The sequence below is a fragment of the Labeo rohita genome, unplaced genomic scaffold (assembly GCF_022985175.1).
Source record: "Labeo rohita strain BAU-BD-2019 unplaced genomic scaffold, IGBB_LRoh.1.0 scaffold_282, whole genome shotgun sequence".
Classification (NCBI taxonomy): domain Eukaryota; kingdom Metazoa; phylum Chordata; class Actinopteri; order Cypriniformes; family Cyprinidae; genus Labeo; species Labeo rohita.
Window position 1 is genome coordinate 73401 of NW_026129122.1, and position 19125 is coordinate 92525.

Sequence of the window (19125 nt, forward strand, 5' to 3'; positions counted from 1 at the left end):
GATTGTGACGTGGAAAGTGATGTTGGTGATGATGGTGTTGCATCTGTTGTTATAAGTGATGTTGCTGCTAATCGGAGTAATGGCAAAGGGGCACAGTCTACATGTCAAGATGACATTAAACCGGATGACAGCATTTCTAATGTGCCAAGTAAAAGATCAAGTAAAAGGAGCTATGTCAGTTCAAGTGCATCCTCAGCTCGTTTAAAGGCAAAGGCCGAAAAGGCAGCTTTGATGGAACAGGCTGCTGCTCTGCAAAGAAAGCATCAGCTGGAAGAACAAGAGGAGAAACTCAGAATGGAAAGAGTTAAGCTGAGGAAAAGGAAGGAACAACTGGAACTTGATGCACAAATTGCTATGGCTGCTGCAAGGCTCTCAGTGCTAGAAGGCAGTGATGTGGGAAATGTTCCATCAGATGGAATGAATTTATATGCAAGCAAGGCACATGAGAGACAAAGTTCTAAGCTTAATCCAAATGCTAATAAACGTGTTCCTCAAAGCAGCGTTATGATGAATCAAACTTCAAGTGTGCTACCTGTTTCCTCTGCATATGATGATAGCCTTTCTGCAAATGTGCATTCAGAGGATCAAGTACAACATCATGGAACAACATCAATAAGAGAGAGCGCTGTAAATTTGCAGCCACAACTAAACAATGGAACAGACACTGCTATACCACATCGTCAGTCAACAAATGTTCTTGCAACCTCATCAGTATTGCCTGCTGGTTCAGTAGCAGCACAGGAACAGCAACTGCGTATATTTCAGCCTGCACAGAACACTTCAACAATGCAAAATAATGTTAATCAGGATGCTATGTGTGGAATTTTGCAAAAGCAAAATGAGATTACAGCGATGCTTGTGCAACAGCAAATGTCATCAAACCTGCCACAGAGAGATATGGACATTTTTGCTGGAGACCCATTGCAATTTCTTTCATTTATCAAAGCTTTTGAACATCATATTGAGGAAAAAAACAGCAGTTACCAGGACTGTTTGTACTTTTTAGAGCAGTACACCAAAGGACAGCCTAAAGAGCTGGTACGAAGTTGTTTACACATGGTGCCACAACAAGGATATCAAAAAGCAAAAGGTCTTCTTAAAGAGCACTTTGGTAGTGAGCAAAAAATTACATCAGCTTATATTGACAATTTTTGGATGGCCTGTTATTAAAACTGAAGACGTCCAGGCATTGCAAGAATTTGCTCTGTTCTTGAGAGGATGCTGTAACGTTATGGCTGAAATACAGTATATGGAGGAGTTGAATATCCCCTCAAACATGAAACGTGATAATGCGATGGCCTTATAAGTTAAGGGAAAGATGGAGGTCAACAGCTTGTGAACTTCAAGAGCGACAAGGCTTAAGAGCAACCTTTCCAGATATGGTGAACTTTTTGGAGACGCAGGTTAAGATTTTGTCTCATCCACTTTTTGGCGATATTACAGACACACAACTGACTACTTCAAAGACAATTAATAAGAACAAACCACCGACAAGGAATGCCATCAAAGGTAGTAGCTTTGCGACTAACACCTCAGCTACCATTCCTAATGAAGCTCTCAGGGCCACAATATGCAAGACATCTAAGCAGGTGGATGCTTATAAGGAGTCAGACTTGGATTTTTGTCTCTACTGTAAAAGGTCTCATCTGTTAGTTCAGTGTCCAGAGCTGATTAAAGTTTCCCAACGAGAAAAGATTGAATTCCTTAGAGGGAATCCACATGGATTTACACAAACTGAGAGATTCAAAAACAATATAACAATATAACTATATAATGTTTTGTTTTTCTTTACAGATTCACCCACATCTACACTGACTGTGACACCAGACAGTCCTGTATTCACTGGAGAGACAGTCAATCTGAAGTGTAAGATAAAGCCTGATCACAGTAACTGGAGATATGAGTGGTATAAAGGCAGCACTAAAGTGTCTGAGCATCACACTGTAAACAGAGACACTTTCACTATCAGAGGAGTTAAAAAGTCTGATGTGGGTCAGTACACGTGTAAAGGACAGAAAGATGGAAAACCAAACTCATCACAATCAAGCACTGCTGTTTCTCTCTCTGTGATGGGTGAGTTAAATATCTTCCTGATATGGAGTTTTGGCCTCTGTAGAGGACATTATATAATTATATAAGAGCACATTCAACACTTTTCAAAGATACCAAATTTTTGTAAGTTTCCCCATTAACTCTCCCTCTCCTTGGTCTTTAAACTGACTGACATTAATTTAGTGATCAAATTAAACACGCTTATAGAAATATGATGCTATTTTGTCATTTAAATCTGACTAATATTCAAATGGTTTGTCATAAATCAACATGTTATGGGTTTTTATATCAAAGTATGACTTTCTGTTATGAAATGGGGCATTGAATTCATATATGTCCATGTGTCAGAGAACTACAAGGACTTACAGCATGTTTTGAGAGACACAACAATAGAGAAATAAATTATATATCAATATTCCTGTGAAAAGATAGTATGAAAATCTTGCCAATTATTATTCTCATTAGTACACCCTAAAAACTGCTGCGTTAAAAACAACCTAGCGCTGGGTAAAATATGGACATACCCAGCGATTGGGTTGTTTTGACCCAGCATTTTTTAGAGTGTAGACTTATTTTTTTTTTTCATTATGCGTTGCCCCAAAAACACATATGCAAATTAGATATGTTGTATATAATGGGAAAACGTCCCATCCTGCTTCAAATGTTCCACCATCATCCCTGTACCCAAGAAACCAAAAACCACAGGACTTCATGACTACAGACCTGTTGCTTTAACATCTGTGGTCATGAAGTCATTTGAGAGACTGGTGTTGGCCTACTTGAAGGACATTACTGGACCCTTGCTGGACCCCCTGCAGTTTGCTTACCGAGCAAACAGGTCTGTGGATGATGCAGTCAATATGGGATTGCACTACATCCTTCAACATCTGGACAAACCAGGGACCTATGCAAGGATCTTGTTTGTGGACTTCAGCTCTGCTTTCAACACCATCATTCCAGATATCCTTCAGAATAAACTCTCACAGCTCTCTGTTCCCACCTCCACCTGTCAGTGGATCACCAGCTTCCTGAAAACTCACATCCGGCACCCGCACCATCAGCACTGGAGCTCCCCAGGGCTGCGTTCTCTCCCCACTGCTCTTCTCCCTCTACACAAATGACTGCACCTCTAAAGACTCCTCTGTCAAATTTCTAAAGTTTGCAGATGATACCACAGTCATCGGTCTCATCCGGGATGGCAACGAATCTGCTTACAGACAAGAGGTTGAGCAGCTGTCTCTCTGGTGCAGTCACAACAACCTGGAGCTCAACACACTCAAAACTGTAGAGATGACAGTGGACTTCTGGAGAAAGCCTCCTGCACTCACCCCTCTCACCATCATGAACAGCACTGTGGCTGCAGTGGACGCAAGTTCCTAGGAACTAACATCTCCCAGGACCTGAAGTGGGACATTCACTCAATTTTGAAAAAAGCTCAGCAGAGGTTGTACTTTCTTCGTCAACTGAAAAAGTTCAATCTACCACAGGCGCTGATGACACAGTTTTACTCCGCTGTCATTGAGTCAGTTCTGTGCTCTTCTATAACTGTCTGGTTTGGGGCAGCCAGTAAATCAGATATAAGAAGACTGCAACGGACTGTTAGGACAGCAGAAATAATCATTGGTGTGCACCTGCCCAACTTTCAGGACTTGTACATCTCCAGAGTGAAGAAACGGGCAGGAAACATCATCCAAGACCCTTCTCACCCCGGACACAACCTGTTTGCACTTCTCCCCTCAGGCAGATGCTACAGATCCCTGAGCACTAAAACATTTATTCAGTTGCTCCTCATATGAGGTTGTAGTTGGAGGTCTTCAGCTCTCCTTCACCAGGAGCTTCATTCTGCTTTCTATGGAGAGTCAGAGGTGTTTGTGTGAGGTTGTGATGGAGCCAGAGCCTCCTCAAAAACACTCAGATCAGAAAACTAATGACAGGACAAAAGCAAAACACAACACGTTATGCAAGTTATACAAGTTATTAAAGATAATGAATAAAATAATGTATAAAAAACATAGTTTTGTAACACATTTATAAAACAATATTTAGTATTGGGTTTGAGTCGAGTCTGAGTCCAAGGAAACACTACTGTTTGTCAGTATCTTAACATTGTTTTAACCCAGGGGTGCCTAAACTCGGCTCTGGAGGGCCGGTGTCCTACAGAGTTTAGCTCCAGCCCCAATTACACACACCTGAAACAGCTAATCAAGCTCTTAATAGACATACTAGAAACCTCCTGGCAGGGTTGTGGCTAGAAGGATACAATGCTAATTGGAAACTAACAATGAAATGAATTGTTCTACCTATTGGATTGTGTTTTTTAACGACTACACCTACCCCAACCCTAATATTAACCCTTACTATAATACAAAAACAGTTGTATTATTGTACATTGTAACAAAAATAATGTTAGATTGATGTGCACATGCCCAGTAGCCTTAAATCCCTGGGCAGGTGTATTGAGGCAAATTGGAGCTAAACCAAGAACCAGGACCGAGTTTGGGCACCCCTGTTTTTAACCTTTACAACTAGAAAAATGCAATGTCAGTTGAAATGTAAGAAAAGCAAACCTCTAGTGGATCTTGCCATTTTGATTTTTGATTTCACAACATCTGAGTGTCCATGCTCTGCTTAGCAAACTTAAAGTCGTGCAACAGAAGTTATGGCTGATCTATGTAATGTGACATATTTTAGAGTGAAACAGGTTTTAGAATGTGAAAAATTATAGGGCGGGACTTGACTTTATTCATCGATGTAGTAAATGTATTAATTCAAGGGTGGGGGTAAAGGAGTAGGTATCTTGGTGAATGGGACCTTATTAGCTGAAAATACAACTCTTTTATTTGTGATTGTGGCTGTGTGTGTGTTTTGGGTTTTATATGACTTTTTTTTTTTTTTTTGAATGAAAATGAGGCTGTGAGGGATAAACCTAGTCTGTACAATTAGAAAATCATGCACACCCAAGGTGGTTTTGGACCCGTTAAAACTATTTCTGCAAAGATGTTAGAATTTTTTTTTTTCTTTGAAGCTAGAAACTGCCACCATGTTTAAAATAATAATAATAATAATAATAATTTTAATACAGCAAAAACTAATCCACTAATGTAAGTAAAACATTCTCAAGCTTACTGAAGTAAATACTCCAAGTAGGCCTATTACTTGCAAACAAAAGGATAAATAAATATATTAATCAAAAATACAAATGAAATCATATTTTATTTATTTATTTATTTTTTTTTTTTTTTTTTTAGGTAGGTCTATCTAAAGGCTTTATTGCAGAAATAGACTACAGACATTTCTTGAAGTAATAAATGTTAAAATAAAACACTGCAAAATCTTCACTGTATGTATTAAAGATGATTATTACTAAAGTTAATAAGTGATTCAGTCAAGAACAGTGAGTGATTTTCTCTTTTTCTTTAAAGATCTTTTTCTCTTTTTGCTTTAAGATCTGACGCACAAATCAAATATTTTGACGCATCAGTATTTCTCCCAACTGTTCAGGTTTACTTAGGACAAAACCGACTTTATACACACAAATAGTCTCTAAGAGGAGCATGTGTGTAGCAGTAACAGAACCTATTAGAAGCGAAAGAGAACTCGGCATTCACACACTGACTGAGAGGCGCGTTCTGTGAGCGCTTTGAGTGTGTGCGCACAAACCCGTCGGCTTTCAAGTTGCTTACTGGACAAGACTTAAAAACACATGCAAATACTGAATATCACTTTCGTGATAATGCATCGAGTCAGTAACATTCCCTTCAACTGTCTCTGGACTCGGACGGACTCGGCATATTTTCCGGACTCGAGTCCGAGTACCCCAACTCTAACAATATTACAATATAACTGTAAGTGCTGTTTGAATCACTTAATGTTTTGTTTTTTCTTTACAGATTTACCCACATCTACACTGACTGTGACACCAGACAGTCCTGTATTCACTGGAGAGACAGTCAATCTGAAGTGTGTGATTGAGTCTCACAGTAACTGGAGATATGAGTGGTATAAAGGCACAGACAGTGTAATGTTACAGATGTCTGATCATTACACTGTAAACAAAAACACTCTCACTATCAGAGGAGCTACTGAGTCTGATCAGGATCAGTACTGGTGTAGAGGACAGAGAGATGAAAGACCAAAATCATCACAATCAAGCTCTAAAGTTTCTCTCAGTGTAACGGGTGAGTTGAATTTCATTCCTCCTAAACTCATTCTACTGTCACACATTCAGTCGTCTGAACTGGTTTTGTTGAGAATGGGAATAAATGTCTTACTGCTTACCAAATCCAGCTCAGTATATTGTATTTTGCTTATTTTATAATGGAAAGTGAGTAGATCAAATTATGCAACAATAAACTATTCAAATTGTCACATGGCATCAGCAAACTGCAAGATTAATTCAGTACACTTTTACACTCTTAAATTATGTAAATGTTTTATAGTCTGCAGTTGATATGTGGAAAAAAAAACAGATGTAGACTGGATATGAATATGAAAGTTTCATTTAGTTTTCACCAATATTTACAAATATTTTGGCGCAATTAATACAAACTAAAAGCAAACCAGATCTTTAGTTTAATGTAGTGTTTTTCTCATAAGGAGGTTTTGAGTTTGTAACAGTTTATAACAGTTTCAGTCAATATTTACTCATATGTGTATTAAAACAGAGAGACCAAAACCTGTAGTGAAGGTGACGCCAGATCAGCGTGTGTTCAGAGGAGAGACAGTCACTCTCACATGTGACATACAGGGAGGAGGAAACATTCAGTGGACATACAGCTGGTTTAAAGATGGTTCAGTCATCAGACACGTCACTGAGAGAGTCTACACCATCACATCTGTGTCTGATAGTGGTGAATACAGCTGTAGAGGAGAGAGATCAGACTCACAGAGATCAGACATCAGTGCTGCTGTTACACTGACTGTATCAGGTGAGTGTTCATATTCACATCTGTTTAATACTCATTTAATCAATTTTTGTGGCTCAACACTTTTTTTTTTACTCTTCTGTATCATCCACATCTCACATCTGTATAAGAATAAAATAATTCACTTTTTAAGACATGTTCACACCAAGGAAATAACAATAAAAAAAATATTAGTGTCCACACCAATGAATAATTATGTTTGGGTTTGGTTTGGTAAAAGTATTGCTACTTAAGTACTGAACAATAATATGACTAGAGTAAAAGTAAGCAAACTCAAGTAAATTGTCATGTTTGACGCTATGCTAATCAAACATACTAGCTGTCTCTGTTGAGCAACTGTTTTAACATTAATTGAACTTGAAAAGTACACTTACGTCTAAGATTATATGGTTGTTTAATAATAAATAAATAAATAAATAAATAAATATAGACATCATTGAAATATTTTGTCATAAGAGTAAATACTATGAATGAAAATCAATAGGCTAAAGAACACTTTGTAGTAAAGGGGACTCACGTCACCAATGACGCTGTGATTTTTGGGTCACACGTCACTCAAGGTGCTGATGTGAGTATATCAGATGACCAGTTCCCACCTTGCTTGGTTCAGTGCATCAGTCAAGGACTGTTAATTCGCCAATAGGTTCAATAATTTGAGAATTGCACTCTGGAGAGAGTTGGTCAACTGATTTATCTGAAAGTTTGGTGGTTTAGCTAGCTAGTAGAGCCTTGGATCACCAACACAAGGAAGACACAATTGTAATAAAATTAATGAAATTTATTAACAATAGATATGCAAGAGTAAATGCAACAACTAGTGATAAAACCAATAAATGAATATGCACTGTTAATAGATAATAGGCAACTACACATGAAAGAAAGTATCAAATAAGTCATAAAACAAATAAATGGAGTGAATACAGAATGGCAGAATGCAATGCTGTTGAGCTGAATGTAGCAATGGAAGAGATTTCTATGATAATGTTGCTTATGGAAAACCACTTAATGGCTCTGGTAGACTTAACGATAAATAACTGCTTATTTATCTTTGAACAAACAATATAGCTATCGTTTGTAATGCTGACCCCTAGTAAATGTTATCTAAAGAGGTTAGAAAACATAGGCTGCAGGTATAAACTAAGCCAAGGTCTTTAGGAAAAAGGTTTGGTAAGTTTATAGTTACGTGCCACGTGGTCGGGTGATCAGTCCGGCGGCAGAGACGTCTTCCACTGGTGATGCAGATTGCGTACAGTGGGGAGGGCACAGAGTTGCGTTCCGGTAGCCGTCGACGCGCTGACCTGGAGAATGCTGAACTTCTGTTGTGCCAAAGGGGTCCTTAGAGCATGGACCGGGCAGCTGGGCCAGATGGGTCTTCACAGGGTCCTTTGCAGCCAGGCTGCGTCGTCGAGGAGCCGTGTGTTTCAGGCAGTGTCTGCCTATGCGGAGGTGCTTTGCGGACTGGGCTGCGCTGCTTTCGGAGTGGCAAGAGTCAGACGGGGTCCGTCACTGCTGGGTCTTTTGCAACAGAACAGCCGAATACAATATAGAAGGTTACTCAAGAGCTGAGCTGAACCTTAGCTGTCTTGAAGTCTCTTTCCTCGTCAGGCCAGAAACTCAGTACATTGCATTTGTAAGTGTCCTTTCCCTCGCAGGATTGGAACTCAGAACACAGATGGTCTGTTACAGTCTCTCTGGATGAAAGACTCAGAACGTTGTTGATGTGCTCTTGTCTCAACCTTGTCAGAGACTCAGAACAAGGTGTGTCTTTTGGAAGGGTACATTTATCCCTTTCTGATGAGGAGGAGATTGGAATCTGGTGCCTCTCCATTCCAGGAATGTGACTGGCCGCCTGTGTCCACGTTGGCCATGGTGTTGCCCGCCCTAGTGTGGAACTTATTTGCATATAGTAGAGTACAAAGTTAAATAGTGTCTTTAACATTTTACCAATGCAATATTTCTTTACCAAACATCTTTCAAATTGTTATGCAAAACATGAGGAGCAAAAAGAGTCCAAACATGATGGGAAACTGCTAAACAATCGCTCATTTATACCGTAATATGTTATTAGGCCTGCTTCCGTGAACTGTTATGTTAACAGTCAATGGCCATCAACATAAACCGTACTTTATGTGAGGGTGACGTGAATACGGTTAGGGTTACATCAATTTAAGGTCTCCAAACATAGGTATGAATGGATTTGAATAGATCTCTGTGGCCTTTCTTTGTTTCGGCCGCTGCTGTTGCATCCACGTTCTGAAGGAATTTTTATGGCAGTCATTCCTAAACCTTAGTATTGGTGAGGGTCAACCCGTAGTCCAATAAGAATTTCTCTTTTAGGTGGTCGTGGGTGCAGATGGTCTCCCTCCCTGTCCTGCTGGAGGTGTCTGGCAGTTGTCTTGCCATCTTATCTGTTTCTGAACATTTGTTTATTCTACTCCACCAAGATCCAATCACAGTGTGGCACATCTCCTTCCAAACCTGGCAGTTAGGAAGGGCTCTGCCATAAACTGATCCTTGGAATGCCATCTTGACTGTTGCTCACTACAACTTACACAAGGATGTGTAAAGATGTGTGTGCAGCAGAGAAAACAGCACACGAGTCTTCTTGACTTGAGTGGTTAAAAATCACAATAAAGTGTAGTTTGTTATAATAACAAAGGTAGACTCCAGGCACATTTTTGGTTGGTTGAAAAAAAAAAGCATCTGGAGATGCCACTGGAAGTGCCGCTGCGAGATACTGATGTTACATTTTGCACCAACCAACATGACAGTAATGCTTGTGGTTGAACTATAAGCAGTTTATTATTTGGATATGTTTTTATGTATATTATTATTATTATTATTATTATTATTATTATTATCAAAGTCATTTCTAAAGTTTCAATCTCTTGTTACATTTTTCAAAAATAACTATATGTGTAAATAAACCAACTGTTAACTCTTGTAACACTGCGTTACAATCTGCCCCGCTATTATTAAACTATGCTTTTCTATGACTTTAGCAATGTAATTTTCACTATTTACTTTTATGGATGTTAATAAGAAACCACAAGAAACAGATGAATAAAGACTGACAATCGATGTTTAATGTTGAGAAATTATTATTTCAAGAAATGTAAAGCATTTTGGCTCGTTTATGTGTCTGGTGTTCTATGAGAGCTGTGTGTGGAGGGAGAGAAGTGTTTTTCTGAATGTCTGAATGTGTTTCATCTGTTTGTGCACATTGTTTTCAACTACACTGTAGCTGAGTTTTGCATTCATAGCATTCCCATGCATGGTTGCAATGTGTTCATTGTGAACCTCAAAAATTAGACATTTTTTTTTAATTCTTAAAAAATGCCATTATTTTATTTTAAAAAATATATATAATTTTATTATTTTATAATATATTTTAGTTTGTCGTGTATATATATTTTTTTTTTCATTCGATCAGACAACATTTTAAGCTGTTAATGGTCATGTTACAACATGCCTATGATACATGTTGTCACTTCTCACTTCCTTTTTTGAGGTAAATAACAAAAAAATAACAAAAAATGTACATACTGTAATTATGAAACAAAGCTACATATTTGTACTAGACAAGTGTGAAAATAACATGGATAAAAAATTATATTCTGAACCCCACATGGATTTACACAAACTGAAAGATTCAAAAAGTGTTAGGTTGTGCCCTGCGCTCCCCTAACTCCAAATTTAGAATTTTAGTAAACTTTATTTTTGTTAACTCTTTATCAAATGCCTGAGATGTAATAATTTAAAAAAAATAACAATAAAAGTTGATATTTTAACTCTATTTTTGTTTTGTTTAAAGTAACATGAGAGCTTCATATATTGAGATCAGTATAGAGTATCAAACCAAATCATGACATGAGTGAATCATTACACAATATAATTAACTAATATTTACTGTAGTCACTGTGGTTACATGTGTTATTCATGACTAAAATGACTTGAGTGAGAGAATTCAATACAGATGAGTTTTGTACTGAAGTCAGAGAGAATGAGGTGACTTACAGATAATGATGCTAAATGAGTTCATGAAGTCTTCAGATAGTCTGTTGAAGTTGACTGAGATTCAGTTGCTCCTCATATGAGGTTGTAGTTGGAGGTCTTCAGCTCTCCTTCAGCAGGAGCTTCATTCTGCTTTCTGTGGTGAGTCAGAGGTGTTTGTCTGAGGACGTGATGGAGCCAGAGCCTCCTCAAAAACACTCAGATCAAAGAAAACTAATGACAGGACAAAAGCAAAGCACAACAAATTATACAAAATTTGTTAAAGATAATGAATAAAATAATGTATAAACAACATGGTTTTGTAACACATTTATAAAACAATATTACAATATAACAGTAAGTGCTGTTTGAGACAGTTAATGTTTTTTTTGTTTTTTTTCTTTACAGATTTACCCACATCTACACTGACTGTGACACCAGACAGTCCTGTATTCACTGGAGAGACAGTCAATCTGAAGTGTAAGATAAAGCCTGATCACAGTGACTGGAGATATGAGTGGTATAAAGGCAGCACTAAAGTGTCTGAGCATCACACTGTAAACAGAGACACTTTCACTATCAGAGGAGTTAAAAAGTCTGATGCGGGTCAGTACACGTGTAAAGGACAGAGAGATGGAAAACCAAACTCATCACAATCAAGCCTCTGCTGTTTCTCTCTCTGTGACGGGTGAGTTAAATATCTTCCTGATATGGAGTTTTGGCCTCTGTAGAGGACATTATATCGTAGCTGAATTCTGAGATCTCACATGCCTCAGTTTTAATTCTGGATGTCCTGTAAAGAAGCACATTCAACACTTTTCAGAGATACCAAATTTTTTTGTAAGTTTCCCCATAAACTCTCCCTCTTCTTGGTCTTTAAACTGACTGACATTAATTTAGTGATCAAATTAAACACGCTTATAGAAATATGATGCTATTTTGTCATTTAAATCTGACTAATGGTTCAAATGGTTTGTCATAAATCAACATGTTATGGGGTTTCATATCAAAGTATGACTTTCTGTTATGAAATGGGGCATTGAATTCATATATGTCCATGTGTCAGAGAACTACAAGGACTTACAGCATGTTTTGAGAGACACAACAATAGAGAAATAAATTATATATCAGTATTCCTATGAAAAGATAGTATGAAAATCTTGCCAATTATTATTCTCATTAGTACACCCTAAAAACTGCTGGGTTAAAAACAACCTAGCGCTGGGTAAAATATGGACATACCCAGTGATTGGGTTGTTTTGACCCAGTTTTTAGAGTGTAGACTTATTTTTTTCATTATGCGTTGCCTCAAAAACACATTCATATGCAAATTAGATATTGCATAAAGCAAAATGGTATAGTAAATCATTCTGTTATATCTTTCATAACAGTTGAAAATCATCTAAATATAAAGGTTGGTATAAAAATAAAAATTGATTGATTTGATTTGAATAAATAAATAAATAAACCCACTGTTTTTTTTTTTTTTTTTTTTTTTTTCATGTCCTGTTTTCTCTATGGAGGACATAGCATAACATATAAATATATATATGAAAAGTTCAGATGCAAAACCAGCTAAATCCATCTGACGTCTTTCTTTAAAAAATGCATTTTTATCAGGCTCAGATGTATAGGTTTCTATGTAAGTACCGGTACTTCTGATTGAGCTGAGGTTTGTATTTTAGCGAGTTTGAAGAAAAAGTATTTGATGGACGTATAATATTTGTCAAGACCATTCACTCAGTATCATTGTCTCATTTTTGACCAAGATGGCTTTTAGCTGGTTTTGCATCCGAACTCTTCATATATATATATATATATATATATATATATATATATATATATATATATTTTATTATTATTATTTTTTTTTTTTTATTTATTCATTTTTTTTAATGTTGTTTTTTTTTATGCTCTCCAATGTAATGACATGAAAAAAAAAAAAAAAAAAAAATTACATTTACAAAACAGTTTTCTGGTAGTCAGGAGGATGTCATTGTCCTCCTAATCTCACTCTAGTATGATCACATATCTAATCAAGAGACTGTGATTTTGTTCAGTAAAAAAAAAAAAAAAAAAAAAAAAAAAAAAAAAAAAAAAAATCCAGTAATTTTACAGCATTTCTGTTAACCCTAGACACACAATTAAATCCAGTGTAAAATATAAGGACAGTAATAAACACCTGTAAAATTTCTTCAACTTAATACAATACATTGTGCCCTATTTTTACTATTTTTGGAGCATTGGATTCTGCCTGCTGATTTTTTTTTAATATGTAAAACAAAACACTTTATGCAACGACAAACAGTTCAATCTGTCTCATGATCACGTCATGTTCAGCACTCTTTTTACACTCTTAAATGATGTAAATGTTGTACAATTGATGCATGTGATAAATGAATACAAAATAACATACATGTAGCCTGGATATCAATGTTTTATTTAGTTTTTTCCATGTAGTTAATACAAACCATAAGCAAACCAGATCTTAAATTGAATGCAGTATTTTTTTCTCATATGTTCATTACATTGTTCATGAGACTGTGATGCTGTTTCAGTCAATATTTACTCATATGTGTATTAATACAGAGAGACCAAAACCTGTAGTGAAGGTGACGCCAGATCAGCGTGTGTTCAGAGGAGAGACAGTCACTCTCACATGTGACATACAGGGAGGAGGAAACATTCAGTGGACATACAGCTGGTTTAAAGATGGTTCAGTCATCAGACACGTCACTGAGAGAGTCTACACCATCACATCTGTGTCTGATAGTGGTGAATACAGCTGTAGAGGAGAGAGATCAGACTCACAGAGATCAGACATCAGTGCTGCTGTTACACTGACTGTATCAGGTGAGTGTTCATATTCACATCTGTTTAATACTCATTTAATGAATTTTTGTGGCTCAACACTTTTTTTCTACTCTTCTGTATCATCCACATCTCACATCTGTATAAGAATAAAATAATTCACTTTTTAAGACATGTTCACACTGTCGCGATTTAGCTCAAAGGGAAATGTATATAATTAATTACAATTAATTATGATTAATTACAATTATTTATATCAACTGCCAGTAGTAACTGTAGCAGAATTAATTTTCCATCAACTAATCTGTTCGCCCAGCGAACATTCAGTATAATTTTTATATCAACTCTAAGAAATGATATTTTCTTGGCCACAGAAAATAACTTTCTTAAAGTACCATTGCATTAGAGCATGTAGCTTGAATCAGATCTGTAAAGGGACATTAATTTGCAAGGCAGAATCAGAATCAAAACTTATGTAATTTGTGCACAAGAGTTTTATTAACGAAGGACTAACACATAACTAATCTAAACTAAACTAACAACAAACAAACATGAAACTCATACATGGGGGAATGGTCAGTGAGAAGCAGTTAGAGAGAGACAAGGAAATGAAGCTATGAAAAGAGTCAGTTAACCACCTGAGTGAAACCATCAGTGCTGTCTACAGCTTATACTAAACCTCTGTTCTGTTTAGTTAAATGTACGATACTTGCATTGCCTTGGTCATTGAGCAAGTGTCCGAATGCAGTCTCGGGTGAAAGTCTTGATGGTTTGGAGCAGTGGTGGTTTTGGAATTACAATCACGTTCTTCTGGGTCTGAAGAGTGATGAACTCCAAAGATGTTCTGACTCGATGGTGACTGGAATATTATTATTATTATTATTATTATTATTATTATTATTATTTATTATTTTATTGATTATTATTTATTATTATATATATCTGAAGTTTCAATCTCTTGTTACATTTTTCAAAAATAAATATATAAGTAAATAAATAAGCCAACTGTTAACTCTTGTAACACTGCGTTACAATCTGCTCCGCTATTATTAAACTATGCTTTTCTATGACATTAGCAATGTAATTTTCACTATTTACTTTTATGGATGTTAATAAGAAACCACAAGAAACAGGTGAATAAAGACTGACAATCGATGTTTAATTCTTAGAAATTATTATTTTAAGAAATGAAAACCTTTTTGGCTCGTTTATGTGTCTGGTGTTCTATGAGAGCTGTGTGTGGAGGGAGGGAAGTGTTTTTCTGAATGTCTGAATGTGTTTCATCTGTTTGCACACATTGTTTTCAACTATACTGTATAACTGTTTTGAGTTCATAGCCACCCCACACATGGCTGCAATGTGTTCATTGTGAACCTCAAAAATTAGACATTTTTTTTATTAAAAAATGCCATTATTTTATTTGAAAAAAAAAAGTATAATTTTATTATTTTATAATATATTTTAGTTTGTCGTGTATATATATATATACAACATTTTATATATATATTCATTCGATCAGACAACATTTTAAGCTCTTATTTGTTATGTTACAACGTGCCTATGAGACATGTTGTCACTTTTCACTTTCTTTCTTTTGAGGTAAATAACAAAAAACGTACACACTGTATTTATGAAACAAAGCTACACATTTGTACTAGACAAGTGTGAAAATATACATGGATAAAAATTATACCCTGAACCCCACATGGATTTACACAAACTGAGAGATTCAAAAAGTGTTAGGTTGTGCCCCGCGCTCCCCTAACTCCAAATTTAGAATTTTAAGAAACTTTATTTTTGTTAACTCTTTATCAAATGCCTGAGATGTAATAATTAAAAAATAAAACTTGACATTTTAACTCTATTTTTGTTTTGTTTAAAGTATCATGAGAGCTTCATATATTGAGATCAGTTCAGTTCAGTTCAATTCAATTCAATTCAATTCAAATTTATTTGTATAGCGCTTTTCACGATACATATCGTTGCAAAGCAGCTTTACACAAAATTGACATTTTTACAATATATGTAGTAGTAGCTTGATGTACATATGGCAGAGATGTGTGGTAAAGATCAATTAACGATGTAATCAAACAGACAAAGAACACCATAAATTAGTAGCAGAATTCGGTAGTGCTGTATGTTTTCAGGGTTGGCATCATCTGAAGTCCTCTGTGGGGTTGGCATCAACTCTTCTTAAGTGTTCTGGATCCACACTGGAGCTTGTGAATTCCTCGTTACCATGGGATGTCAATCCCATGGCAAAAACAGAGAACGAATAGGAACATAATTAGCATAGCTGCTGTTCAAACTAAGAAAAGGAAGGTTTGTTAAACCAGAGCTAAAAGATTAATAATGAACATTAGATCAGATATAGCTGCAGGAAAAGTTTATGAGATGCATTATTTGAATGCTTGGCTAAAAAGATGTGTCTTTAATCTAGATTTAAACAGAGACAGTGTGTCTGAACCCCGAACATTATCAGGAAGGCTGTTCCAGAGTTTGGGAGCCAAATGTGAAAAAGCTCTACCTCCTTTAGTGGACTTTGCTATCCTAGGTACTACCAACAGTCCAGAGTTTTGTGACCTTAGAGAGCGTGATGGACTGTAGCGTGGTAGAAGGCTAGTTAGGTACGCAGGAGCTAAACCGTTAAGTGCCTTATAGGTAAGAAGTACTATTTTGTAGCTGATGCGGGAACCTAATAGGTAGCCAGTGCAGAGACTTTAAAACTGGGGTAATATGATCATATTTTCTTGACCTGGTAAGGACTCTAGCAGCTGCATTTTGGACTATCTGTAGCTTGTTTATTGAAGATGCAGGACAACCACCTAGTAGTGCATTACAATAGTCCAGTCTAGAGGTCATGAATGCGTGAACTAGCTTTTCTGCATCGGAAACCGGTAACATGTTTTGCAGCTTGGCAATGTTTCTAAGATGAAAGAATGCTGTTTTTGTAACATGAGAAATATGATTTTCAAAAGACAAGTTGCTGTCTAATATAACACCCAGACTTTTGACTGTAGTGGAAGTAACAGTACATCCGTCTAGTTGTAAATTGTAAGTCAAAAGATTCTGTGTATTGTTTTTAGGTCCAATAAGTAATATCTCTGTCTTATCTGAATTTAATAGCAGAAAACTGTTGGTCATCCAGTCTTTTACATTTTTAACACACTCTGTTAACTTCGATAATTCAGAAGTTTCATCTGGTCTTGTTGAGATATATAGTTGAGTATCATCAGCATAACAATGGAAACTAATCCCGTGTTTTCTAATAATATTACCAAGGGGCAGCATGTATATTGAAAATAGTAGAGGACCTAGAACAGATCCTTGTGGCACTCCATACTTTACTGGTGATAACTGAGATGACTCCCCATTTAAATAAACAAAGTGGTAGCGATCAGACAGGTAGGATCTAAACCATTTTAAAGCCTGCCCTTGGATACCTGCATAGTTTTGTAGTTGATCTATTAGTATGTCATGATCTATAGTGTCGAACGCAGCACTAAGATCAAGTAAAACTAGCAATAAGATGCAGCCTTGGTCTGACGCAAGAAGCAAGTCATTAGTGATTTTAACAAGTGCAGTTTCTGTGCTGTGATTGGGCCTGAAGCCTGACTGAAATTCTTCATATATATCATTTTTTTGCAAGAATGAGCACAGTTGAGCAGATATAACTTTCTCTAAAATTTTAGACATAAATGGAAGATTAGAAATGGGTCTGTAATTTGCCAGTTCACTAGGGTCTAGTTGTGGTTTCTTAATAAGAGGCTTAATAACTGCCAGCTTGAATGGTTTAGGGACGTGACCTAAAGATAACGATGAGTTGATAATATTGAGAAGCGGTTCTTCTGCCACAGGTAACAATTCTTTTAGTAATTTAGTGGGTACGGGATCTAATAGGCATGTTGTTGGTTTAGACACAGTGATGAGTTTATTTAACTCTTCCTGTCCTATAGCGGTAAAGTACTGCAGTTTTTCTTTGGGTGCGACGAAAGAAGTTGACATATTAAATGCAGTATAATCTACATTGGTTATTGCATTTCTGATGTTATCTATTTTATCAGTGAAGAAATTCCTAAAGTCATTGCTATTAAACTGTAAAGGAATATTTAGATCAGGTGGCGTCTGGTTATTTGTTAATCTAGCCACTGTGCTAAATAAAAACCTTGGATTGTTTTGGTTATTTTCTATGAGTTTGCGGAAATGCTCAGCCCTAGCAGCTTTTAAAGCCTTTCTGTATCTGGACATACAGTTTTTCCATGCAATTCTAAAAACTTCCAAGTTAGTTTTTCTCCATTTGCGCTCAAGATTGCGAGTTTCTTTCTTGAGGGATTGGGTATTACTATTGTACCATGGTGCAATACGTTTTTCTCTAACTTTTTTTCAATTTGATGGGGGCAACAGCTTCTAACGTATCGGAGAAGATGGTGCCCATATTGCTAGTCATTTTGTCTAGATCCTGTGTATTAAGGGGTACACAGAGCAGTTGAGATAAATCAGGCAGGTTATTTGTAAATCTATCTTTGGTGGCTGGAACAATAGTTCTGCCAAGACGATAACGCGGAGCCATATAGTTAATATCAGTGATACGCAGCATGCACGATACAAGGAAATGGTCAGAAACATCATCACTTTGAGGTACGATATCTATATCAGTAAGATCAATTCCATGCGATATAATTAAATCTAGCGTATGATTAAAACGATGAGTGGGCCCGGTGACATTTTGCTTGACTGCAAAAGAGTTTATTAGGTCAGTAAACGCAAGTCCTAATGCATCATTTGTATTATCAACGTGAATGTTAAAATCTCCGACAATTAGCACTTTATCAAAATTAACCAATAGTTCTGAAAGGAATTCTGCAAATTCTTTTAGGAAATCTGTATATGGCCCTGGCGGTCTATACACAGTAGCTAAAACAAGAGATAGGAGAGATTTCTATCAGTATCGAGTATCAAACCAAATCATGACATGAGTGAATCATTACACAATATTATTAACTAATATTTACTGTAGTCACTGTGGTTACTGGTGATATTCATGAGTAAAATGACTTGAGTGAGAGAATTCAATACAGATGAGTTTTGTACTGAAGTCAGAGAGAATGAGGTGACTTACAGATAATGATGTTAAATGAGTTCATGAAGTCTTCAGATAGTCTGTTGAAGTTGATTGAGATTCAGTTGCTCCTCATATGAGGTTGTAGTTGGAGGTCTTCAGCTCTCCTTCACCAGGAGCTTCATTCTGCTTTCTGTGGCGAGTCAGAGGTGTTTGTCTGAGGACGTGACGGAGCCAGAGCCTCCTCAAAAACACTCAGATAAAAGAAAACTAATGACAGGACAA

The 19125-nt window shown here is 36.5% G+C and overlaps 1 protein-coding gene across 1 annotated transcript in view; it reads left to right on the forward strand.

Annotated features, from left to right (window-relative positions):
- LOC127160046 (basement membrane-specific heparan sulfate proteoglycan core protein-like) overlaps positions 1-13779 on the forward strand; it is a 32316-nt gene extending 18537 nt beyond the window's left edge. Inside the window, exons 8-11 of the mRNA XM_051102724.1 lie at positions 5943-6230; positions 6717-6980; positions 11379-11658; positions 13560-13779. Of these exons, the coding sequence (XP_050958681.1) occupies positions 5943-6230; positions 6717-6980; positions 11379-11658; positions 13560-13635 (908 nt within the window). The 3' untranslated portion in view covers positions 13636-13779. The remainder of the gene's footprint in view (positions 1-5942; positions 6231-6716; positions 6981-11378; positions 11659-13559) is intronic.
- The last annotated feature ends 5346 nt before the right edge of the window (positions 13780-19125 follow it).